The following is a 27,382-nucleotide window of genomic DNA, read 5'->3' on the forward strand; positions in this document are numbered from 1 at the left end:
ATTTTAAGATTCTTTTATTTGTTTTTAAGTCTTTAAATGGTCTGGCCCCCCTTTATCTTACAGAATTGCTGCATCCCTATAGCCCCTCTCGGTGCCTCAGATCAGCTGATCAGCTGCTCTTGGAGACACCGAGGGCTAGGCGGAGACTTAGGGGGGACAGAGCATTCTCTGTGGGGGCTCCTAAGTTGTGGAATGTATTGCCCCTTTACATTAGGCAGGCCCCCTCGTTATCCACTTTTAAAACTTATTTGAAGACTCATCTGTACCGTTTGGCGTTCGAACCAGTATGAGCCTCTGTCTTGTTGAGCTTTTAGGTTTTATGATGGGTGGTTGTTTTAGTGTGATCCTGTTTTATTGCTGTGTTTATTGCTTCTGCTTGTTTTATTGTGTTTTAACGGGTTTTAGTGATATTGTGTTAAGCAATTTGGTCAGCTTCGGCTGTGTTAAACGTGCTATATAAATAAAGTTGATGATGATGATGATATGATGATACCATTTTTGAAGCAATGCAATCACTACTCAACTGATGTGTGCCATGACAACTTGACAGGGGGCAGAGCCTAGACAAACGCATGTCATGACAGGTTTCATACAATACAATGTGATCACACTGGCAAAGGTTCTTGTGATGTACCATGAGTAATTTGCTTCGCATGTTTACCAATGTTCAGAAGCTTCAAAAAGATACAATAACATATTATTGCTCCTGCTCCTGCTCTACTCTACTCTACTCTACTCATTATATTGTCTTCTGTAAACACATTGTTGTAACACTGATATTATTAGCAGTGTGACTATCTTGAGAACAATCCCCAGGTGGGCTAACGTGGAATCATTCAAAGAAACACTGGGTAGTCAGTAGCAGCATGAGCCATAATGAGCAGCTACTGGCTTTACTGTGTAACAGTGAATGATGTATTTGGAAGGATCAATGATCTGTCATCACCAATGATATTCCAAGAAAACAAAAATTAATGTTGCAAATTTAAGTTTTAAATTCCTACTTGTAAGCTCCTTTGGTGCAAAGCAGCCTTTCTTTGATCCACAGGGATATGATTTTCCTTATATGTCAGAAATGTTTGATTGGCACATGCTAAGTTTGTTCCTTCTGCCCCTTGCTGCTTTTTTCTGTTAATGGATTTAAATAGATCAATTCAGATGAAGATAATGATAAAGATGTGGATAGCCCACAGAGAACAGGGTATCAGAGAAAGAACTCTATGTGATTGGAGTAGCTGTGGGTAAATGTGATGAATGATGAAAATGGGGCAAGTACAGAGCCTAAGGTACATTACCAGACTGTATGTGACAAACAAAGAAAAGGGAAGCACACGGTGCCAGGGTGGACTGATAAATGAACCATAGATCATCAGCCCCATGTCCTTAATCAGAAAGGATAAAGGTTATTTTCAGAATAGACTGAGAGACAGAGAGAGAACCTTGATTCAAAGCAAATGACAGCTGGCTTGCATGCTTCTGTGCACTTTCAGCATAATGAAGTAACACAGTGTAAAAGGTGTGGAGTAGTAGAGAAAAGAGCGGTGGGACCTTAAACATGTCCCCATCAGCTCAGAGCAATAAGCCATTCCTCACCAGACAAGCTTTATACCACACTTTTCATGCTGTTTGCTGTGGATGTAAATATACAAAGACTAGTCTCATGATGGTGTTCATAACACAGAGATGTTTATATAAATGCTATCATGTTGCATCATCTGTTGCTGTATATGCTGTGCACAAGCTGGCTTTTTGTTTGACAAATTATTATTTATGCTCACATGTCCAATTCTGGCTTCTACAATCAAAATGTTACACATTCAAATTATATATACCCCTGGATTAGTTTCTTACACCAATTAGCACTTGTATGTTCTCATGCAATAGAAAGAGAAACTGTGCCTGGCTGGGATTTTCACTCTCTCATTACCCTCTCATCTCACATAGTTAGCAAACCTACAAGCACAAAGAAGCAGCCATAATTTTAATAGGTCTCCCATATGACATGCTGGCCTGCACTGTGGTCAGTTTAATATGGGTAAAAAAAAGCCTCTGAAATCAAGGATCAACATCTCTAAAACTGTCAGAGGCAGGAGTTGCAATGTGTGAAGGCTGAAAAAAATGCATGGGCTAAAACATTTCCTTCCAATCTCTCTCTCTCTCTCTCTCTCTCTCAAACACACACACACACACACACACACACACACACACACACACACACACACACACACACACACACTGCGTTTTCATTCCTTGTGTGGACTTTACATTGACTTACAGACATTTCCTGTAGACTTATCCTAACCTTAACCATAACCACTACTTGACTAACACCTAACCCTGACCATAACGCTTAACCTAATACCTAACCTCATCCTAACCCTAAACCTATTTGCCACCCTAAAATTCAGTGATTTCCTTGTGGGGACTAGCTTCTGGTCCCCACAAGGATGGCCAAGTCCCCACAGTGTGAGTGTGTTAACAGGCTTTGTTCCTCATGATGTAATACAAAGGCACACGCACACACCTAGACACACACACCTACACACATGAATCCTTATGTTTGTCACTTAGGAGGTCTCATTGACACATCTATTTCCTGGAGACACATCCTAACCTAAGTTTAACCCCAGCTTAACCTTACTTTAACATTTAAGTTGTCTAAGTGAAACTCAACAATTTACTCTGTGAGCACCAGTATCTGGTTCGTGTGAGGAAGGTGAGTTCCCACAATGTTAGTGGGTTGCACAGAAAAACAACCCCCCCGGGGGATTTCACTTGTGAATAAGATGTCAGCATACTTGGCTAGTGTTCCCCCTAGGTTTCGAGAAAAGCAGAAAATGAATGTGCAAAGGCATAGAAATAACAACCATGGGATGTGTCAAGGGTGAGAAATGCTAGCCAAACATAACTACGCTGCCTTATTTGCTGCCTTTCCCTCTAACTCTCAGTCAGGAAAGCTCATGCAGATGCTCAGTTGTTGCTCGGTTGGGCAGGATGCAATGGCTTCATTAAAGACAGCTCACTACAGCTGACTGACTTCACAACTCAACTGTTTTGATTCAGAAGTGAAAGCAAGAAGTGCAGTGGACACATGAACTTTCCTCTTGCACATTTTTATCAACAGTTGTGCTGTATCACAGTTTACTCACGGCATAAATCGCCTTCATCATCGCCGAGTGGACAGTCTACAGTGAAGTCACACAATCTGTCCAGTGGAATCCCAGGTCCCTGGTAACAGTGGTACCGGCCCTCCAGTGTGATGTTCAGGCCAGGTGAGGATGCTAGAAAGAGGGAAAGAAGAGAAAGAAAACTAATCATATTTAGTGTTTCTTCACACAGACATTGTTACAGTACACAGTGCAGTCTGTGTTTAGAAAATGATTTGCTTGTTGGCAGCAAAATCAGAAACCACAATGTAACAGCAACAAAAACATCTACTTTTGGTGCAGCCAAAAATAACTTCTGATTATGTTCAAAGATAACATATTGAAAGCTGCTGCTAGATTTATATGTTAGCCACAAAACACAGATCAGCAGCTCAGAGAAAACATAAATTCCAAACAGCAGAAAATATACAGTTATACATAAAAGTACGTCTGTCAAGTACAAGGTTAATACAACCCCTGACTTTAAACTCTATATAACATACACAAACTGCATGTAACATCATAAATAACTAGACCCAGGCTGCATAAGCATCTGGCTTTGAATACAGTACAAATCCATCAGAGAGGGAACACAAGAAGCAAAAACATTGACCTCGACACTGTAGCAGGTGGCACAATAGGAAGGAGCGTGCACACACACATACTTGTACTTCTATCTTTGTGAGGACACTCATTGACATAATGCATTCCCTAGCCCCTTACCATAACCTTAACCATTGGAACTAAAACCAAGTCTTAACCCTCCAAAAGGTGTGTCACAAAGTGAGGACCGTCCAAAATGTCCTCACTCTATAGCAAAAAATACTCTTTGGTCTTCACTATATAGCAAATACAGCACACAAACACTCTCATCACTGGGCTTAACAACTCAATTGTAACACAGGACATTTGCATATCTATGCAAATCAGCGATGCCGTATCTCCAGGTTGTGGAAACGAACTGCTCCCTTCCACCATAATCATCAAAAGCTGATCACACTAAAGAGAACAAAACAAAAATGAGGAGAAAAACTGTGTGCTGATGGGGATCTCGTTTTCCTCCACTCTCATAAGGAAAAAAAAGTGATTCTTATCATGAATGACTATCTCCGCTTACTATGGGTTGCCCTTGATCTCTATTATGTAGATTTGTTCTCTGTTCAGAAAAGCTTGGAGTCATAAGTCTGATAACGTTGGAGTCCATGACAGGAGAGGCAGCGCAGAGCAAATACTGTTAGCTGACCTGAATAGATAGGCAGTAATGCTAGAGTAATTTTAACATGAAGTCTGTAATGAATGTACACACTCCGTGTGACATGATGATACATCTTTGGGTGCCTGTTTTCTCAAGCTCTGACTGCATAAAACGTTTTAGGAGACATGGTGACCTAAGAAGTAGGGTATAAGGGAGGGGTGGTTTAAAAAACTGCAGTGGTATGTTACACATCATCAACAATCAAATATGTTCCCTTCAAAGTTTATCTGCGTTTGCAGTTTAGTTGCATACTGTAGGAGCATAGTTTTTATAGGAGAGGCTTATTTCTCCAAAGGAAAACCTACAAAATATGAAACTAACATCACAATCCACACAAAATATAATCACGATTTAAAGTGAAGCCAGACCACAGGACTTTTTCTTTACTTCTAAGTAGGCATTGTTGGGTAAAATTATTAACAAAGTCAAACTTTAAGGTTGATTCTAACATTTGATGAATTAAGAACTTAATTAGTAGAAGATTAACATTATGCTTGTTGATTAGTCAACCTGTGTGTTTACTTTGTTTGTGTATGGTAATTCTATCATAGTTAAGATTTAGTTTATAGCACACATAAGTTTACCTACTTTAATCTTACATTTATGTTTATGTAATTACATGTCACCTTATGTGTTCACTGAATCACTGGTCAGTATTTACTGTGTCAGTCAACTGGAGCACTGTTTAACATCAAGGGGGGACTGGTTCACTAAAACACTGAATTTCATTAGGTTTATAGCTTTGACAAGGAGGGTCCACAGATACTTTATTATCACCACCTGGCTGAAGAGGCCAGGGAATTTGGGGTATAGAGTGTAGTTAGTTAGTTGGAAACAAAGAGGTGAGTGTAGGAATTTAGACAGAGTAGGATTTCCTCCCTCTTTAGGAAGCTGCCTTTCCCATTGGAGCAGGAAGGATGCAGGAGGGGGACGGATGGATAGATGGACCAATGGAGCAACACGAGAGGACCAGACCAGCCTACAATTGCACATTTCAAATTGTATAAGTAACTGGGTTTCCAGGAGGGTAGGCGTTCCTTTGAGTTGAACGGTTTTGCTGTTGAGGTCAGGGCTTCAGATAGAGATGGAACCCAGAGCTCTGTACATTGCTTTATTCGATGGTCTGTTCAGTTATGATAATAAATGTTTGAAAGGTGATAGTTGACTCCAATTATTCTTCATAAAAGAACACGCTGCAGCATTCATATAGCAGCCTATGGGCTATGATTTGTGTGTGCACGGGGTGCTGTACCTGTGAGTGTAGGCTGAGCGCCACCTACAGACATTATACTGTAACACATGCCATGGTGCGGGAAAAATGACTAACAGTCACAAGTAGCCACTTGTATGGGTTGAGAGTGACACTTTGAATGCCTAGAACTGTACATTAAGGTGATAGGTTCACAGATACGTGGCAGGATATTATAAAGTATAGCATAATCAACACAAAACCTTTATAATGGTACAGTGTGTGTCAGAAGGAAGCATACGAAGCAACAAACACTGAACATGTCAAATACTATTAATCGGCATTGTTACTATTACTTTAAATGAATGAATGAAATGAAAGAATGAATGCAATGGATTTTGATCTGTATAATTGAAAGGAATTTGTTGACTTTTGTACTGGGATGTTAGAAGAAGTTAAAGACAACTCAGGACACGGGTTTCAGGCAATTTACTTAACAAGCTTGGGTGAACATTGCACATGCTACAGTATCGCAATATGGTACAATCTTCACAAAGAATAAGTTGGGTTTGTCCCATACTTGTGGTGCCCAGAGAAATCCCTGGCATCTACCTTTTAATTCTAGCCTGTCCTACTTACCTTTAATGGTGTGTTTAAATTTGTGTAGCACCTTGTACAGAGGCTAAAATGCAGGTTTTGAGGCCCCATGGAGTGTTCAGCTCAGGAGAATGGTTATGTTTAAAATACACATACACTTTGCTGTAAACATGAGTTTCAAATGTCTCAGCTATTCCTGGCATATGACCAGTCACATTTGATCACCTGCTGTTGCATGTAACACATATACAGTGGTGTGAAAAAGTGTTTGCCCCCTTACTGATTTCTTATCTTTTTGCATGTTTGTCACACTGTAATGTTTCAGATCATCAAACAAATTTAAATATTAGTCAAAGATAACACAAGTAAACACATCATGCAGTTTTTAAATGAAGGTTTTTATTATTAAGGGAAAACAAAATCCAAAACTACAAAACCCTGTGTGAATAAGTGTTTGCCCCCTAAACCTAATAACTGGTTGGGCCACCCTTAGCAGCAACAACTGCAATCAAGCGTTTTCGATAACTTGCCATGAGTCTGCCACAGCGCTGTGGAGGAATTTTGGCCCACTCATCTTGGCAGAATTGTTGTAAGTCAGCCACATTGGAGGGTTTTCGGGCATGAACTGCCTTTTTAAGGTCATGCCACAGCATCTCAATTGGATTCAGGTCAGGACTGTGACTAGGCCACTCCAAAGTCTTCATTTTGTTTTTCTTCAGCCATTCAGAAGTGGACTTGCTGGTGTGCTTTGGATCATTGTCCTGCTGCAGAACCCAAGTTCGCTTCAGCTTGAGGTCACAAACGGATGGCCGGACATTCTCCTTCAGGATATTTTGGTACACAGCAGAATTCATGGTTCCACTTATCACAGCATGTCTTCCAGGGCCTGAAGCAGCAAAACAGCCCCAGACCATCACACTACCACCACCATATTTTACTGTTGGTATGATGTTCTTTTTCTGAAATGCGGTGTTACTTTTACACCACACATAATGGGACACACACCTTCCAAAAAGTTCAACTTTTGTCTCGTCTGTCCACAGAGTATTATCCCAAAAGTCTTGGGGATCATCAAGATGTTTTCTGGCAAAACTGAGACGGCCCTTTATGTTCTTTTGGCTCAGCAGTGGTTTTCGTCTTGGAACTCTGCCATGCAAACCATTTTTGCCCAGTCTCTTTCTTATGGTGGAGTCATGAACACTCACCTTAACTGAGGCAAGTGAGGCCTGCAGTTCTTTGGATGTTGTTGTGGGGTCTTTTGTGACCTCTTGGATGAGTTGTCGCTGCGCTCTTGGGGTAATTTTGGTCGGCCGGCCACTCCTGGGAAGGTTCTCCACTGTTCCATGTTTTCGCCATTTGTGGATAATGGCTCTCACTGTGGTTCGCTGCAGTCCCAAAGCTTTAGAAATGGCTTTATAACCTTTCAGAGTTAAGTTATGTTTTGACAGGGGGGGGAAACACTTATTCACACAGGGCTTTGTAGTTTTGGATTTTGTTTTCCCTTAATAATAAAAACCTTCATTTAAAAACTGCATGATGTGTTTACTTGTGTTATCGTTGACTAATATTTAAATTTGTTTGATGATCTGAAACATTACAGTGTGACAAACATGCAAAAAGATAAGAAATCAGTAAGGGGGCAAACACTTTTTCACACCACTGTAGATGGTGAAATCCAAGACTCATGTTAAGCAAAATTACCAACTATACAAACATGACAAAAAAAGCACTGTATACAACAATGATCTCTTAAGAGATAAAAAAAAACAAACAAAAAAAAAAAAACAGAGAAAACACATTTTTTCTATAGAGCAGGCTGAAAGGGTGTTGTTTGAAGCTACAGCCTATTACACCTACAATACTCCTCTTACTTCACATCAGTTTTTTTTATCTCTTTACACAGAGTCAAATTTCAAGCAGAATTTATTTGCATTGCTTGATGTTTCTGTTGCTTTTAGTTAGGGAACTCGATATAGCAACCAGGAAATGGCAAGCCAAAATAAGTGGATGGCAGTATTTTATATTTATTTAACCATCTAGTAAAGTTACCCTGTATCTTTGCACATTGATTGTTCAAAACCCTTTTGTGTTTGAGGTCACAGCAAACGTATCAACTCAGGGTTCCATATACAAGAACAGAACTGGGAAAAGAAGGCCTTCTCATTTTCTGCTTCAAAAGCTTGTAGAAAGAATTTCAACTGGCCAAGCTGGTTTCACTACTAGAACTTAAGACCATGGTGTCTGCTTCTTATTCAAGGTGCTTGTGTAACCTTTAAATGTTTCATGTGAGTGTAATGATTTTATCTGTAACAGTTTTATGCAAGTTCTTGTTAGCTTGGCCAGGTCCAACTTGGAAAACAGGTTTCGAATCTGTGGGGTTTTTACCTGGAAAAATAAAGGTTAAATAAAAAATGTACAGCAGCTGAGCAACATAACCCAGGTCACAGGGCCAAAAGTCTTCATGTAATAGACATGATCAAATGTGTTAGTTTAAAATGGCAAATTTTATCTAAGACAAATTACAAATTAAATGAATTACCTAAGAAAATATGCTGTATAAAAAGTTTAGGTATACAAATCAAGTACTATGTTTCAGTAATTACACTACAGTGGTTTATGCCACCCTTACATGGCAGTTGCTCAGAACTGTAATTATAATGCAGTAGAGGGCAGAAATTTCACAGATATGCCTGACTGACAGCAAACTCCACCCCTTCTCCACTGTAGTGGAGAAAGCTTAAGGCTAAGTGGGAAACTGGCACAGTCAATTGGAATGGAGTTGGAAGACGGGGCAGCATTTTTATTGGACAAAAACATTTGCCAGGCACCTCCCACAGACCACTACTGTGGGAGGTGCCTTACTGGCTGCAGACAGCCACATTAACATGTTAGTGAGTAATCCATTCAAATTCTTTAATATAGCCTCAGTTAATGACTCTGATAATGAATACTTTTCTGTTCTCTGTCAGAGCTGTTCTGCACATTATGAATTGTGTTACAGCCTGCTTAAGGTTGTGAACCGTGAACATGCCAGCACACATGAATCTAAAGTCTCACAGACATAATATTCACGGAAGAGAACAGAAGAAGGCAAATATACATTTTATTCAAATGAGGTAAGGCAAAAGCTTGTTTTTTTATGAACAGGTGTGTAAGCATAGATGCGGTCTTGCTATGTGTATTCAGTCATGCTCAGCAAATATAACATGCATTTGCTGTGCTCAATGGCTTCCTCTCTGTATAATGCTGACACCGCAGGCAGAACAATTTCTCATGAAAAAAAGTGATCTAGAGTACACTGACACCTTTGGGCAAGGTATGTACATTCATTGATTTGTCTCAGTTTGATGACAATGGAGTAAGGAGTATCAAAGTGTTGATGCCACTGAACCTCAAGCTCCCAGAGCAGGTAAGTGTAACCAGACATGGCCACTGGCCTGCCTTAGTTCTTAAATCACACTTGTCAGATTGTGAAAACAAGTTTGGTCAGCGGGGGCATGAATTACCTGTGGGAGTAAGTGAGTTTTGTTATCCATGTGTTCAAGAGGCTGGCTTGGCTTTGTGAGCGGAATGATGTATGAGTGGAGAGGCAACTGGACAGGGCACAGCAGCCACTGATAAATGACAAAACAGATACTCAAATACTGGAATTGAGGCGCTTGCTGGACATAACAACATGGCTAACAATTAGTGCCTATGTGCACTGTGCATTAAAAAAATAAAAACTGAAAAAAGAGCTAGGGCTACATATTCTCTGCAGTCTCATCCTATGCAGGTGTAAGACAAACTTTATTCACTTACATAATACAAACAGCTGTGCAGAAGGTACACAGTTTACTTATGTTAAGATCTTTTAGATCAAGGAAATAAATCCTGAAAGACAAGAAGCTTTCATAGACTGACACATACAGTATTCTAATAAAAGACTCTCGTGTCAACTTAGACTCCCTTGTGTTTGTGTATTTATCACATTTCTGATAAAATTATGTATAAAGTAATGATGGTATCTGGCTCCGTTTCTCATTAGTTTCCAGGTTTTGCAAAGTTTCAGAACATCTGAGTTCCATTCCAAAATAATGTTTGTTGCAGCACTGTCTATTTCAAGGTCCACTGGGATTTAGACAGAGTTGCTGGTCTGCACTGACACTGATCTTCTATTGCAAAGCTCAAGAAACAGGAAAGATAATGATACAGATATTCTGCTGTATCCTATATGTCTCACCCTTGTTGCTTTTGTCTACAAATGTCAGAAAAGAATGAAGAGAGTCAAAGTCATCAGTCACTGTGTATAATGTGCAGGTTACCAGGACTGATTGTTGATGACAGCTGCTGTTGCCACAAGTGACATTCAGCAAGCAGAGAGAGCAGATTTCATTTCTATCATTTTAACAGCTGCTCCCATGATAGTGTTACCTGTTATTACAGTGTATACATTTCTACCTGCAGTCTTGTTTTCTGAACATTTTTTGAACCTGGTAACTTTTACATAATTCATCCAACAACAGTCACATTAGTAAAACCAAGCTGCCCAAATTTTTCAGATTTCATTCGTGACATCTGCTTCCAGTTGGAAGACAGGGAAAGCTGTACCTCCAAGATCAACAGGAACAAAACTGAGCAAAATGGGAATTAATTCACTGTAGTATTATGAGCACAATCTGTCAAACCTCAGAAATGATAAAATCCATAAACAGAATCATCATGGACAGTAGCTGGTGAGGTATCAGAACATCTTTATGGAGAATATACAGCTTTTGTAAAGTGGTTGTCACTGCGGCAAAAAAATTTGGGAACCTTTTGCGTAGGGTGTGTCATCTGATCACTGATCAGACTCAAACCAAGATATCATGGTGTTGCGTATGCAGAAGCAGTGTTGGAAGCAGCGGCTCCTCTTTTCACACTCCACGTGCTGAAATCAATTCAACAGTTAACATTTCAGTATTTCTGCACAACTCTGTCATGCATGTCACATTTTCAGCTTCACTCACTGGAATATCAGAAGATCATGCAAAGCACTTTGTCTCATCATCTGAATATGACTTTTGCTATGCTTTGGTGGTAACTGCTTATAGATTTGAATACAAGGTGTGTCCTTGTTGAAGGCCAGATGCAGAAACAGAGTGTGGACTGATGGAGTGGGTACTCATACCGAAATTAATATGGCTTTTGTTTTCTTACAGATGAGCAAGCACGTCAGTCATATATGAAATCCCTGTATGTGCTCCAAAACAACAACAGAGTCCGAAGAACTGTCTGGCTTGAAATATGCATGTGTTTGATGTCTACAGTATGTAAATAACTTGAAACTACGCACAAAAAAGGAAAGTACAAAATAAAATCTTCACAGATTCAAACTCTGCTCACTCACATGCTGTAATGAAGGCCTGTCCGCTGTCATTGGGGAAATCTCAAGCAAGGGAATTGCCACTATCTTCATGCGTAAGGCAGAGTCGGGAGATATTTATGATGATTTACCGTGGCTCTGATGCTGAAGATGGATGCAGCTGAGTTTCCCACTGGACAGTCGACAGAACAAGAAGTATTCGCTGAGGAATTCAATTAACTGCACACAGCCATGCTCGATTGGTCAGAACTCTGCCCAATCACTATCACTATCTGTCATGCTCACTGCTAGAGAGACAGCAGCACACACAAGAGCAGACTGGCACAGACAGAAAATGAAAATAATACTTGTAAAATCTACTCTCCATTCCAGAGATAATTTGTACTGCAACAAATAGGATATCATTCACTTTCAAGTATTGTACTCTTTGTTACATTCTATACAATTAATCTGAGTAACCAAATTTCAAACATTTGTTTCAGCTAAATTCTATCATCAGCGTGCCAACATGCTCACACTGACAATGGTGGTGATTCATCCAGCTGTTGCTATTTTAGTCTGGACCAAAGTGGACCAGCTGACTGACCGACACACCAACCAACACTGCCGTCTCAACAACCATGCCATTAGCTTGCTAATAAACTATTACTGTGTAACCAGTCCTTGTGAATCACTTAAATTTATACTTCAGTTACACATTTTAGGTAGCTGTGACTTAAAAACTACCACACAACAGTATATTTGATACACACAACTCATTTTCTACTTTGCCTGCTGGTGGTATATTGTGCATTAGCATTTGTCAGCAGGGATTTGACAATATATCGAAATTTAATATATCGCTTTTCTAAAACAGCAAAATATGTATCATTTTGTCTAGCGATATACGTATATCGTGTGGTCTCCATACACCAGTGAGTTCATATTTTTTTGTAAAAGAGATAACCTCACAAAATTGAAGTCACTATATCTTGTTGTTCTTTACATAATTAAAGCAGAGCTAGAAAAGGGGGAAAATGAGCAATAAAGTACAAGTATTCTGCAGCTGGACATACACTATTGTCATTGCATTTTTAATTGTATTGTGATTGAAACTTACATACCACATTGAGCATCAAATCATATCGAAAAAGTCATATTGTCCCATCCCTATTTGTTGGTATCTCACTCATGAATCACAAAACATAACATGCTGGTTTTTCTCACATCAGAGGCTTCTTTTGGGACCTCACCTACTTGTCTGTGGAGCTAAGTACACTTTTACTGACAAATAATAGGGAGAGGCTTTGACATTAAAGCATCTGTCCCACAGGTACAGTGGTAGTGGTGGAATTGCAGCCTTTCTTTTTCTTAAAAGCATCAGCTGGAGAGTGTAAACTTGTCCTTGATGTTTCATAGTTTTTGTTGTTTACACGGAAGCAGATTTGGCTTGGATATTGTGGAAATATACAGCATGTATGCTGCCTCAATTTGTGTACTCTAACTATGATTTCCACAATAACAACCTGTCCATGACATACTAGGTTTAACATCCCTGACACAAAAATTACTTCAGCTCCAACCGAGTCCATCAAATATATTGCATCACTCTAACACTTCAGTTACAATAGATGAAAATTCACCTTAACTGTAGCAACACAGAAATTATAAACACAGTAAAACCTGTAATTTCCCAATACATTACAAATGTTAAAAGGAAACAGTCTGTGCAGATTGCCTTGGAAAGCTGCCTGCAACAGAAACCCAGTTTAGATAACCCTGAGCCTTCCCTTAGTTATGCTGCTATAGGCCTAGGCTGCTAGGGGGCCCCATGATGCTCTGAGTTTCTCTCCTCTCCTCTCTTTTCTTCTCTCTCTATGCTTCTATATGCCACCATTACACATCACTAACTTTGTGTCTCCTCTCTCCCGTAGTGTGTTCTCTCTCTCTCTCCCTGTACCTTTCTGCAGGTAGCCCTGGCTCTATGTTTCTCATGAGCAGTCACGGGCCACATCAACCTGACCAGTGTTTGGCTGTTTGTTGTGTCCTGTTGCTTTTCTTCTTTTCTCTCTCATATCCACTCACCCCAACCAGTCATGGCAGAAGGCCGCCCACCAAGAGCCGGGGTCTGTCGGAGGTTTCTTCCGAACTTAAAAGGAGTTTTTCCTCCCTACACACACACACACACACACACACAAAATCACTCCAAGGAACTACTGAGGCATGCAAACGTAAAACAACACTGGTATTAGGTTGCATCCTAACATGAACTAAATCTTGTGTTAGTACTTCATACTTTCCAAATGCAAAACCTATATTGCAAGTACTGTGGAGGTGGTGAAGGTGGACACTCATTTCGTTGGTAGACATAAGGTTTGATATGCAAATGTTGAGTATTTAATTAGAATGAAAGAGTAACCTAGTTATTTACCGGGGGGTCAGAAGAGACAGGTATACAGTATACTGTGAGCAGAAAGGGAACAGAACTCCCCTTGAGAATTTCCTTAATCAATAGCTTTACAATATACTGAACTGATAATATCTACAAAGCTATGACCAGTATGCCATGGAACCATTGTTTTGGAATTCATGTCAATTAAGAGGAAAACAAAATCTCCACCAGTTAAAATACATTTAAGAACAGTACATATCGTCTACTTAGTCCTACTGTCAGCCCATTAAAAAAATGCACCCATTAATCAGCCATTCTTTTAAATCTGATGAACTGATACACTTTGTACAGTATAACAACACACATACAGTCATGTAACCAAAAACACTGGATGCAGTTTCTGATTGCAGTACCTTCACTTCAGCACCATGGAGAGCGTACATTCCTTTACCACATCTCTTAACTGGTCATTGAACAACTCTGTGGCCAGCTGCCATACACAAATTATAGTTTCAGCTGAATATTTAGTCCACAAAACATTAAATGCATCTGCTCTTGTTGTTGGCTTGTCCTTTATGCTTTAAGATTAGGCAACAGTTTACCAAGCACAAACAGACAGTACAGACTATAGTAGCTATAGTTTCAAATTCAGATTCAGGAGAATTTGGGTGAATCCTGGCATCCAAACATCAACATCAACATCTCTCAGCTGGCTGTAGACTTGTCATCTTGTTGAATATTTCCAAATGTGTCTTTTTCCCCACACACAAGAAGCACAAAAAATCTATATATAGAGAGAATATATTAGTCATAATTAAAAAAAAACATAATAGTTTTAAGCTGACCATTTACAGCTGTGGACCTAAATGACAAACACTTATTCATGCAGTCAAACTGAATTAAAGGCTTATTCTAGAGACCCTCAGGACCACACTATGACACTGAGTGGCATTTTTCTTCCTACAAAACACCATCACCCATCCAGCTGCATGTCTAACACATTGTCCACTCCACCAACTTTCGCCAAACCCATTCCGCTCATTGCCTCCACATAGCTGTACGAGACTGATGTGCCTAGGGACACCCTCACACTGTTGTGTACCTAATTGAAAAGTTTGGACCCACCGGAACGCTCCATTAAGAACCTGCAGCAGCATGGTGTAATGGTTAGGGAAATGGCCAGGGAAGGGAAGGTCACTGGTTCAGATTCCCATGAGGTTCACTACTGCCTCGTCTCAGCTACATGTCCAATTGCAAAGATAAATTGTGACAGCAGGGTAATGCATGAGCACAAATACAGACTATGCTCTTCAGTGGACAAACAGTGTTACAACTGCAAAGGCAAATATGATGTTCTGTCTTGCCCCAGTACTACAACAGAGACAAAGTCATATCTGCTGTTGACATGATCTGGTAATGAGCTTGTCAGTCATCACAGCAGTCTCTATTACTTCTATGATGAGAAACTGTAGAAGGTTAAGAGTGTCACTGGCAGATTTGCTGCACTTGAATAATTACGCTATGCGTACAGCTATGCCACAGCTATCTAAGAAATACTAGCAGAAGGCAGGAGTCTAACTTCCTGTCAGGAGGATGAGCTCCAAAGATAGGCTTATAACCACACAAGTCACACAAGCAAATTGGATTGCTTGTTTGCCCTTTGACTGATGAGTTAATTAAAGTGGAAGGGTATGGAGAAGAAGTCAGACACTGCTCCATATATTTATTTATCCCGTATTGACTATACCTCCTCAAACTTCACTGACTGGAGTAATTGTACCTTTCTGGTCTAGAAAACTACTGAGAGTAAGGAAACGAACTCTGTCAAATTTCAAGTTCAGATTCAAAAAAATCACATGGAGAGCTCATTAAAACTGAATTTATCTTCATGATTTAGAAAAATTTTGTGTGGAAATTTTTGACTTGCAACTGTTATCACTGTTGATCTCAAGGCAGAAGTGCTCAAAAGACAAGTAATAACACATAGCAGGAGCTCAGAAAGGAAATTAATCATTGGCATGTTTCATTTTTTACATTTTTTTTTTATTGGATTTGACAATTTTTTTTTGTAGGAAAACATTATACAACCATACCAACAAGAAATTGTTCACATTTTGTGCCCACAGTCTTATAACTAGTTAAATTAAAACTTCCAACCTTTGGGACCAAATTAAATACCTTCAATCAATGCCTAGTTCGTATTACCCTTGGTGCTACCCACCTCAGAAGCCTGACAAATACAGGTCATTAATAGAAGTGGTTGAGTGCAGGAGACTGGAACAAATAAAGCAAACAACTGTCTCTGCCAGGGACTGACTCTGAGAACCTTAATCAAGCACCCTGGCTTCATGTTCTGTGGTAGTTATGAAGAAAGGTAATTTGAGTCCAGGCTTGTGACAGGTGCTGCAAGGGATGGTGGGGGAGGTTTAGAACACTGCAAAATGTAGTGATGCTGTATGGCGAATGTGCCGAGACAGATTGGGGTTTATTTTGGGAGTGGGATGTGCGTAGTGGGTGTTGGGGACCCAGGTGGTGCCTGAGGAGAGTACGTCATACCTGCTTGCATTTTCTTTTTCCTTTCTACTAATGTGCTTTTTCTTTCAGCTAATGTGCTTCTTGGCAAAAGGAACACAGTGAACCCAGAGAACAATTAGACATTTCAGCCATTTACATGAGCAACAGTGCCTGCTCTGCTTTGCCTTTACAGTGACAGAAAAGACAGTTAAACAAAGAATCACTTACACTGTAGTAACACTGATACTGACTTGTTTGTGAGTGATTCTGAGTTACCACTGTGTTTTTCTTTTTGCACTTTTATCAGATACTGTTCTCTTTATGCAAGGCCAGAACTATTTTAGGACCAGATCTTATATATAATTAAGATCAAAATTAAGTTTATGTTATGGTAAGAGTTAAAGCTAGGTATGTATTTGTTATGGTTTGGTCCTGTGCTTCCTGTTTTTCTGTTTTTTTTCCCTGTCTCTTCCTACGTGCCACATCCTAGCCAGCATAATCACTCATCATTACGTTCACCTGCCACTCATTACCGGTTTAGCTCCCTATATATACGCCCTTTTCCGCTAGTTCCCCGCTGGTTTGTAATCTACTCACACGTGTTTCTGCACCACTAGAAGTTATCTGCAGCTTCTGTTCGATCTCTTATGTGATACTCACCTGCTAATTGTTTGTTCTCCAGATCCTGTGCTTTGCCTGTGTTCCTGCCTACCTGTCTCATCAGTGATCACTAATCACTGATCAGTCACGTCAGCAGCTCATGCTTTGTTCTCTTCCTGCTCTGAGATCAGTCACCTCAGCAGCTCGTGGCTCGGTGAGTCCTGTCCAGCTCTCCTGCAAAGTCCTGCCTTGCTGAGTGTGAGCATCTACCTCCTGTCACCTCCAGTCCTCTGCCTGCCCAAGAGCGCTGCCACATATTCGGCAAGCGTCCTCCATGAGCCCTGCCATCTCCAGCCCTTTTCCTTCATGGTGTGTCCGGCTTCCCCAGCAGTCTGCCTCCACATTACCCACCTCCATGTTCCTTGCCTCCCCTGTGTCCCCAGCTTCACTTGTCCTTCCTGCCTTCATCCCCATCTCCATGCCGCTCCTCCCACCTGCCTTGTCTAAGACTCTACTCTGCCTGCCGGTCCAGTCCAGAACTGGCCTCTGCCTCTGTTCTCTCTCGCCCATCCAATAAACTTGCTTTTCATATGCAATAAACTTTACTTTATATCCCAGTCCCAGTGTGTGGTGGTACATTGGGTCCAGCTAATATGGGACCTAACAGTATTGTAGAGTAAGAAATATAAAATTTATGGGCATAAGAGCTCAGTTTTTGTTTCTCTCTACTTGTCCTTTTTTGCCTTGTCCTCTTTCTCATACTCACACATACATTCATTTACATGTCTGACAACCAAAACTAGACAAGATGAGGGAGTCAGGTGTTGCTGAATTATCAAGTTGGCCAGCTGTGAGAAACAGCTGCATCAACCCATGAATTGTTCCCTGTAACTAGCTGTACTGACCTAACCTCAAGTCCAAACATCTTAAATTGAAGAATTGGAGCTAGACAAATCTTCCCTGTTGAAGAATGTTCCTCATTCATCTGGAGCTAAATACTGGCCAAGAATAAAAGCTATTTCATTGTTACAGAGCTCCAAGATGTTCAGTTTCTATAAAAGTAGAAGAGATTAAATTGCTGGAATGTGTGCATCTCTCAGAATACAAAAAGAGGCCTTGGGGAATGTTCACATTTTGCAACATACTCTCTTACAGAAAAATACAAGGTAAAGTGCACTTGGATGCATTCAACGGTGTGTAGCATAACAAGCAGTTGAACAGAGCTGACTTTGATGATACTGTGCACTGTCTGTCCATCTGTCAGTCTTTTGTAGGGAAGGGGTCTGATAGCTGGCTCCATTTAAAGATACACAAAGAAACAAATCCCTGATCAAATCTTCATGCATGTTGCAGACTGGTTACTTTTAGTTTGTTTTGTTTAATTAATCTTGTTTGCAGGTCTCTCTGACACTACAGGTACAGTCAAAGAAAAAACAACTGATACTCAGCAAGACTGAACATGTTGACATTTGTGGGAGGGTACTCACGACCAAGAGAGGATGACAAGCCATTTGTTTTAACATTTATCTACCACCCATCATGTTAACCATTTTGATAACTTGAGAATGACAAGTGGACTGGTGTCTGTGTCAAAAAGTCTGACATGCAGCAATTCAGCTTCAGGTGACATTACTGTAAGTTCATACAATAGTTCCTGTAAAACACCAGTGAGGTATTTCATTGATATCCACGGAATTATGTAGAGGAGTTCATCTTATATTCACTGTCTTTTTTTTAACTTTAGCATCCAGAGCTTCTGCAGTTGCAGTACAACAATCCAGTGAGGAACAAAATGAATGAACGCAGAATTAGTGAAAGTCATCAAGCAGGTTTGACAGGCCATTACCTATCACTCAGTGTCAGGGCTTGTTTGGTACTGAGCCTTAAATCACAATTTAAATGACCGACTGTGTTATTCAACTTAAACATATATCTTTTGTTACACAAAACAGTTTAAATTTGTTTTGTTACAGGCAGTGAAATAATATTTTAACAAACAAACCACCTAAACAGATTCAGTAGGGGACATAACGAGATTTGATAAGTGGATCCAGATTCTCTAAAATGCTTTTGAACACCAGCCCAAGTCTTTTGTCCAAGCAACCCACCCTAAAAATTTGCCTGGAAGTTGGGGCAATCAGGAACATAATATCTGACAACAAGAAGAACAACGGTTCATGTAACAAGAAAATATTGCCAGGTGTCTGCTGTGTCCAGTAGCATTGTTTTTGCCACTGTCAAACAAACTAAGAAACCTACTCAACATTTTATGGTGTCTACTCATATTTATTTCAGATGTCTGGAAATGCTATACAGGAATCCATGTATAAATACATTATTGTATGTCTACTGTAGTTTAAAAAATGATAGGTTTGTAGGGACTGTGTTAGGGACCATATAAGAAACATATCAATGTAGAGATTTCTTTAGAGAGCTGAGGCCAATTTTAAGATTTAAGTCAATAATAAGCAGCTACTAGTGAAGCATTTCTCTTGGTCATCCTTTATTTGATTATTGCCTTTCACGTGAATTCAGCAGACACACTCTGCTAAACAAGCTGGGAAACCATTCCTTCAGAAACCTCAAATGAAGCATTTTCAAACCACAGTCACTTACTCAGAAAATCATGCTTATTTCAACATGTAAATTACATTTGGATCATTTCATACATTTACAGTACAAAAAAACGTTTCCATTAAAACAGCACTTTCTTGGTCTAACATTCTGCACATCTCTGTCTGAACTGCTTCCCAAGCATTATGCCTGTTAGAAGAAACAAAGATTTTATCCATATTTCCCCAGTAACGCACAACTGAAACGTTTAAGCGAGGGTTGCAGCGCTTTTGTGTTTAGCTCAGAGGAAATTGAATCAGTTTGATTTATCCAATTTTCATGAGCTTTTGAGGGTGACAGAGAAGGATATTATTTCAGTCTCAAGCAGTCTATGCATTTCATTAAACAAGACGGTGTAATGAAGTAAAAAAAAAAAAAATCACTGTGCATTTTCAAGTATGAAATGTTTAAGCTGGTTTGGGAAACTGTTCACTCTGCAGACATGTGAGACATATCTAGTCCACATACATACTTCAGCTTAGGAAGAAGCATTATCACCAGCGCATTAGGTCCTAATGCACTGGCATGTACAGGGCTGAACCCCTTCACATGTGCCTGACATTTTTCAGTGTCTGACATTGTAAAGACTTTTACATACAGTACAGTTCATACAATTGTTGATCGTTTAGTAAAGACCACCTTCACTGAGATTCTAAAGATAATGATAAAATGCCATTAATTGTGATGATAATGTCCTTAATCAGATGACTGAAAAACAGCCAGTATTACTACATTATTAATCTTACAGCGCTAAATAATGGTTTACATTTTTAACAACTTTAACTGGCAAATATTTTGACATAACACTTTTACTTAACTTGAACCAATTAATAAATGACTTCTGAATAGGTCATTTTTTCACACATTGATACACAATGTAAGCTTTAACACAACACTGCTCACACATAAAGGTGTACATAAAAAATAATCACAGCAAAAGAAATGCATGCCAACTTACCCATGGTGCAGTTCGAGGTGAAGTGGGGCTCAATGGTTGCTGTGTCATCCTGTGGGACCCGCTGATCGTAGCTGGCCGAGACCCGAAAAGCTGATCCTCTGTGGGCGCCCAAGGTGAGGTGGACCACTGCCCAGCTGCCAAGAAGAGAAAGCAGGAGTAGGGTCAGTCCGAGGAACAGACACCCTGGCTGACAGAAAAACCCACATCCATTGCGGGGGTGGGGGCTTAGGATAGCTCTGGCCTGCTCTGCCTCAGCACCAAAGGTTTGAGAGGAGGGACTGTCCAGGACTTCGGTGGAAACTGACATGGGGGGTTCCTCACTCCCTTCCATTTTTGGAGGGTCTCTTTCATCCTTTGTGTGCTGATGCATGGTCCACTTGTTGGGCCCACCCCAGAATCTTGTGGAGGTTTAGAAGTAGCCGGGTGTGAGGTGGCACCTCAATTGAGAGCTGAGTGTGAAGCTGGACCTTTGTTTAGAATTTAAAGCCACTACTACAGCAGGTGTGTGATCAAGAGATAACAACACACTCAGGACAGTTCCTACATTGAGACGAGTGGTGGTCCTGAGGTGAATGCTGCCCTCTTTCAACCAGAGGCTGGCTTTGTGTAGTTCAGCTGTGCCTAATTTTATTAAGCAAATTGTGCTGATTTCTCTTTGGCTCAGAGATCATCAACAATCTCTCTCTCTCACTCCCTCCTTCTCTCTCCCCTCCCTGTCTGTTGCCCTTCCCTCCATTTTTACATACAACACATGACACCATATATATAGTGAATGTTTCCCTAATAAGAAAGTTAATTTATGAATGCCATACCTTGCACACCCAGCACATGGCAACAACATCGACTCATTACAGCGCCCATGCACACTCAGGTTATCTGGTATATGCCTTAACCTTTATCACAACGGACTCCTTGCTACAACAGAACTTTGTCATTTTAGATGTGCTACCTTTTTAGCTAATATACTGCATATACTATCATCCTGTTTCCATGAATATTTCTCATCAACAGATCAGATATAAAAGAGAACGTAGATATTTTGACAGCATGATGCTCCCAGTCTGGCTTCAACAGCCTGGACTGTCGTACATAAAATAGGCACTGTCGTCCTATTCCATTTTACTTCAATAAAAAGTACATTTATGCAGTATGAAACATTTATGCTGCCAATGCAACTGAGTTACTGTAAAACATACTCACAGGCATAGGCAATGAGTATGAATGCTCAATTGAAAATATGTCAAAGCTTATGCTGGTGTGGCAGGTTAAGGCTCCTGTGTCTTTATCATCCATGTAATTTGACATAAAAGTTCATACCCAATCAAAAGACAATGAATAATGGGAAAAGCTCATGGTGAAAAACCCACAGAGATTTATCAGCAAACTCACTTGTTTATAAAGCACCACAACTGTACCATGTCACTAAACAACCTCATGAGATCAGTTGTCGAAACTGTGTATCTCTAATCTTGTTCAGAATTCTCTTAAGGACAAATATGAATTAATTCAGTCCTTCAGTGTCCTTGCTGGATGATATCACTGGATGGTATCTGTGTATATTAATGGCATGGGCATCTTCTTGTGTCAACTTATTGAGACAAGTTCCAAGAGACGTTTTCATTCAGTATACTACAATGTTTCTTTTTAATTTAAGATAATATCTGAGACTGTGGTAGTGTAATAAAGAACTGTCATGTGAATTGTTCCTGTGAGAGTTTTAAAATTTTCTAAAAATAATATTCACCCAACAAATTTTTGAACCCATGCTACAATCCAAATTGTTCAGAAACATGACTTTGTATTACCTGTATGAACTGGGTGCATTCAAGTATAGGGAACATAGGAGGGAGAGACACTGCATTCATGTCTGCATTCAACATTCAAAAGAGTTTCCCTCTCTATCAAGTTGCCCACAGTTTTATTATATTTCCGAGAAGTGGCATAATAATAACAGCAACAAAAAGGAACAATTTCACTATTTTTTAAAGGTTTAACTGCTAGTGATGATGATCACACAGATTTCAGCAGGCGTCTACTTTTATGATAAGTGTGCTGGAAAACAGGAAACTGTGTTTATTTTCTGCTTTGTTTGGGTAAAACTGTGCTAGTAAAAGTACAACACGCATACAGTCTCCCAGTTTTTCCAATTTCCCCAATGTCTGTGCTATGACTCAGTGGGCCTTCCATTACTACCTTTGCTAGTTTCTGCTTCAATGCCTTTCTTATTGTACTGTATGTTGCGTTATCTTTCTTCTTTGACAGATGGGAAGTGATGTTAAGGCACCACAGTACACCGTGGGACCTGCTCCCTGCCATATCCCATAATAGAACAGAAATGAAGCCCAAGCTAAGGACTGTCACCATGGCGTGGCTGAATTCACCACCAGCTTGGCTGATGGCCAAAGCTAGAAATGGCCTTTTTGTTGGATGAGTACACAACATGGTGATGATAGGTTTGCAAGTATACAGGAATGTTTGTCTCCTTAAAATGAATGCAAGCACATGCACACCAACACAGAGTACTGTAAACCTAGATTAACTGGAAAGAAAGGGCTAAATATTTAAACATAGAAAGCACAGGGAATTATCAAGATCCATAATTTGAGAGCTGCAAAAAAGTAAACAAAGGAGCTTATGCTTGAGATTGAATAGTCTCAATGTACTGATAATAAAAAGGACACCACTGTACTGCATCCTATCTAAAGTGATCAATGCAAACCTGATCTCTATCTATTCCCTGTGTAAAACTGTACACAAGTCTCCTCTACTACTGAAAGATTTTGATGTCTTATCACACTATGTCTGTGCTCACAGGACTGATTAAATGAGTGGCAGATCACAGCGGAGCTGCCAGAGCACATCACTCAAGCATTTAAATTGAATTAGTAGTATACCATGCAAGGCACAGCGATGCTAAATATAAATAAATAAAATGAAAACGAATGATAACGACGTTTCATGCGGGAATTATATGTACATGACTAATCCGAATGCGGATGCTAATAATTCTCAATATGATCCTTTGTGTCCTAACAGACTTTGGTGATTCAAAATCACCTGACCTTTCTTCAGACTCCCATTTCATGCTCTCCCATAATGAGTATGTTTTTTTTCACCATAGGAAAACAAAAACAAAACAGCACAGGCCAATTAATTTTTCCTTCCAATTGAGAATTCTCATTTCATAATGCTATTCATTTACGCTCCCTTAGTACTCTGCTCTGACTAACATAGCTCTTTTAATTTTCATTTGGGGTGTGTGTGTGTGTGTGTTTGTTAGTGAGGATGTAGGATGCTTATGCCCTAACCACATTAAGGCCTATTTGTCTTGTGGGTTCTGGTTTGCATTATCTAAGAGTCTCATCCATCAGGACAAACAATGCATTATGTGTGTTGCACTTTTTCAGTGGTAATGTTTCCCCAGTGCTGTGAGGTGTGGTGGGACACCAGGGTGAGGTTAGTGCAGATGGAAAGACTAACTTTTCACCTGCCTTGCATGTCCTCACAGCAGACATCTTGAAAGGTTTCTTTTCACCACACCCTCAGGTCAAAATAAGAATTAGAATTAGGTTAGGGATTAGGTTTTACTTGGGGTTAGGAGAGGAACTGAAATAATTAAAGGTCCTCAAAAGTTTTGAAGCATAATAATGTGTGCATGTGTGAAAGACAATATACAGTGGTGTGAAAAAGTGTTTGACATTAAGGCCTATTTGTCTTGTGGGTTCTGGTTTGCATTATCTAAGAGTCTCATCCATCAGGACAAACAATGCATTATGTGTGTTGCACTTTTTCAGTGGTAATGTTTCCCCAGTGCTGTGAGGTGTGGTGGGACACCAGGGTGAGGTTAGTGCAGATGGAAAGACTAACTTTTCACCTGCCTTGCATGTCCTCACAGCAGACATCTTGAAAGGTTTCTTTTCACCACACCCTCAGGTCAAAATAAGAATTAGAATTAGGTTAGGGATTAGGTTTTACTTGGGGTTAGGAGAGGAACTGAAATAATTAAAGGTCCTCAAAAGTTTTGAAGCATAATAATGTGTGCATGTGTGAAAGACAATATATATAAAACATTACATAAAATATTTGTAGGCTGATACTTTTTCTTTGACTCACTTATGCTGCTGAGCACAAAATCAAACAATCACCTTAAACCAGACCTGGGGCTGTTACCAGGATCTCAACTAATAGGCTCAACACACTGAGGAGGGATGTGAAGTGACACAAACTTGGGATGTTGTTTTATATGACTTGGTCATTTAGGCCTAGTTGAAGATGCATTTTAACCTGAGATCAACTGAAAAGAAAAAAAAAGAACTAATTTCACTACAAAATAAATGTTTTTTATGAAAAATTACCTGGAACCAAAAGATGATGCTGAGGGCATCACATAATTTTCTTCCCCTGTCTTCTTAGTCTCAGTTATTTCTGTCCCGTGTTGTTTAGGCTGGTTAGTCTCTCACCACTGGTCCAACAGTCCAGAAACATTTAGTGACAAGAAACTGAATCAATGACTATGGCAGTTTTGTATGTGATTTGCTTATGCTGTTCATGTTGTTCATATTTTGGTCTGTGTTTTTGCTCTGTTTGACATCATGTCTTTCAAATTGATTTGTTTATGGTTTGTTTACGTTGCACAACACTCACTCAAGTGCATTTTACAGCAGCATTCACAGTAAATGACATCCCAAAACTTCGCACCAGTTATACAGCAGATGATACGATATTCTAAATAATAAACATCAGCTAAAACAGTAAATTTGAGTTTGTCAGCAACTGTCAAAATCAAAACTAATTTGTGAAATGCCAAAGTTCATTATTTTAAGTTGTAGCTGCATTAATGTGCCCAAAATGATCAAATATTAAAAATAGATGTGCATACTGTAAATCCCTTTAACTGGAGGAAGTACAACAACAGTAACAACATAAAAATCTGCCTACTGGGTAAGACACATGTAACAACAAAAAATCTGCCTACTGGGTAAGACACATAGCAGATAACCACAAATGTTCAGGTTTTATTCCAACTGTAGACCTTTGCTGCATGTCATATCCCTCTCTCCTACTGTCTCATCCAAATAGCCCTGTGTACTGTAAAACACATGTGGTGAAGAAATGACAAAAGACAATCTATAATGTGCATGTATCAACAAAATACTGTGCATGATATTAACAGTCATTTAACTCACATCCTCAAGCCTCAAGTGTATAAAATAGAAATCATGCCCAAAGACCAAGTACTATATTGAATGCATCTGGAGTAAAACTAAAGGAAGGAGAAGTCAGAAATGGAAACTGCTTTACATGGTAATGGAATTTCTACTCCCTAAGAGGCACTGCTATAGGTTTCGATCATTCAGGCTGTTTCAGATTGAAGTGGGTTTTTTCATAGAGGAAAGATGAAAATGTTTGGCAGAATTCAGTGTTTGTTCAGCCAAAGTGGATTAAATAAGCTTTAAAGATGTATTTCTCATACCAATCCAAACCTAAATTTTCAAATGTTTTATTGAGTAATAAGTATACACTACATTCTCATAGAACTACACAGTCTCATCATGCATATGGCTCACAGACGATGAATAACAAAACAATTTCATATAACAGTGTGAACATCAAATTGGGCAAGAGTGGTTTTAGTCAAAAGCAATCAGGAGACTTCAACATAATTTTACAGGCTAAAATGTGGGATCGCACTTGAGACAAGCATTAGCCATTGAATATTCAGATGAGTCACATCTGAATACAGCTATCTTGCAGTTCTGGGCTAAAGGAAATTATTCTGTAACTGAAAAGCGAACAGTTAGCCAAGAGCAAATTACAGAGGATGAAAGCAAACCCAACCAAATAAACAAACCCAGATGAAAAAATAGGATTCAGGTGAGTCTACCGGGGATTCACATCAGTGTGGCAATTTCATATGCCCTTTAAACAAAAACCGCAATGTTCAATGTGAAGTGGAGATACCCCCTCCAATGCAGCAACTTGGGAAATTTGTGTCATCCAGAAATTGTGGGACATGTAACCCCAGCAGATGGCTATTTGAGGCACGTGTCTATTTAATGACAGGGCTACTGTTGTCGATAACTACCGAGTGCATTGAATGGACTGGTGTCATGCACATGGGCAGTCTTATGATCTAGATTTCACTCACACCATTACTTGCCTTTTGAACAGTGGGTCTGTTGTTGGCTTTCCACTAAACTCTATCAACCTGACATAAAACTAATGATTAGAGTACAAATGTGTCCACTGGTGGCACTTGGGAACTCTTGGCACACATAATGTCTCTGTTGCCCAGTATGTACTGCTCTACCACCCATGATTTTACAGAGAATCTAAATGTTGAAGAAATAATACCAAAAATACAGAAAATTGAGAATAACTGCTGTGTCCACGTGTGCAAAGCTGATAGAGGCCTAGTATCTAGGCTGTAACTGCTGCCATGGGGGGGGGTGAACATTTGCAAACACATTTTATAAATTTGTCATTTACATAAAGGGTTTTTCTGTTGTTGTTGTTGTTGTTGGTATAAAGCTACCATGATTTGATGTTGTAAGACAACAACACACATGTGAATACACCACATAAAGTAATGTGGCCTGAGAGAATGAGGGGAACATAAAAAAAAGCTTACTTGAATAAAATTCTGCTAGAAATTATTGGAGGTAAAACTGAACAGGGAATATTTGCTGACGATAAGAGCTTAGATCATAAGCTATCAAAGGATTTACAGTATAAAAAAATTAAGAAGAGAACAGTAAAGACTATGCCAAAACCAATGAAAACAGATAACTTTTA

General features: G+C 39.6%; 1 protein-coding gene across 1 annotated transcript in view; it reads right to left on the bottom strand.

The window, feature by feature from the left end:
* alk (ALK receptor tyrosine kinase) overlaps positions 1-27,382 on the bottom strand; it is a 538,088-nt gene that overhangs the window by 71,781 nt on the left and 438,925 nt on the right. Inside the window, exons 6-7 of the mRNA XM_020621985.1 lie at positions 20,588-20,721; positions 3,150-3,281 (exon numbers count right to left, since the gene is read on the bottom strand). Of these exons, the coding sequence (XP_020477641.1) occupies positions 3,150-3,281; positions 20,588-20,721 (266 nt within the window). The remainder of the gene's footprint in view (positions 1-3,149; positions 3,282-20,587; positions 20,722-27,382) is intronic.

This window comes from Monopterus albus, unplaced genomic scaffold, assembly GCF_001952655.1.
Source record: "Monopterus albus unplaced genomic scaffold, M_albus_1.0 scaffold270.1, whole genome shotgun sequence".
In the NCBI taxonomy this organism is placed as follows: Eukaryota; Metazoa; Chordata; class Actinopteri; order Synbranchiformes; family Synbranchidae; genus Monopterus; species Monopterus albus.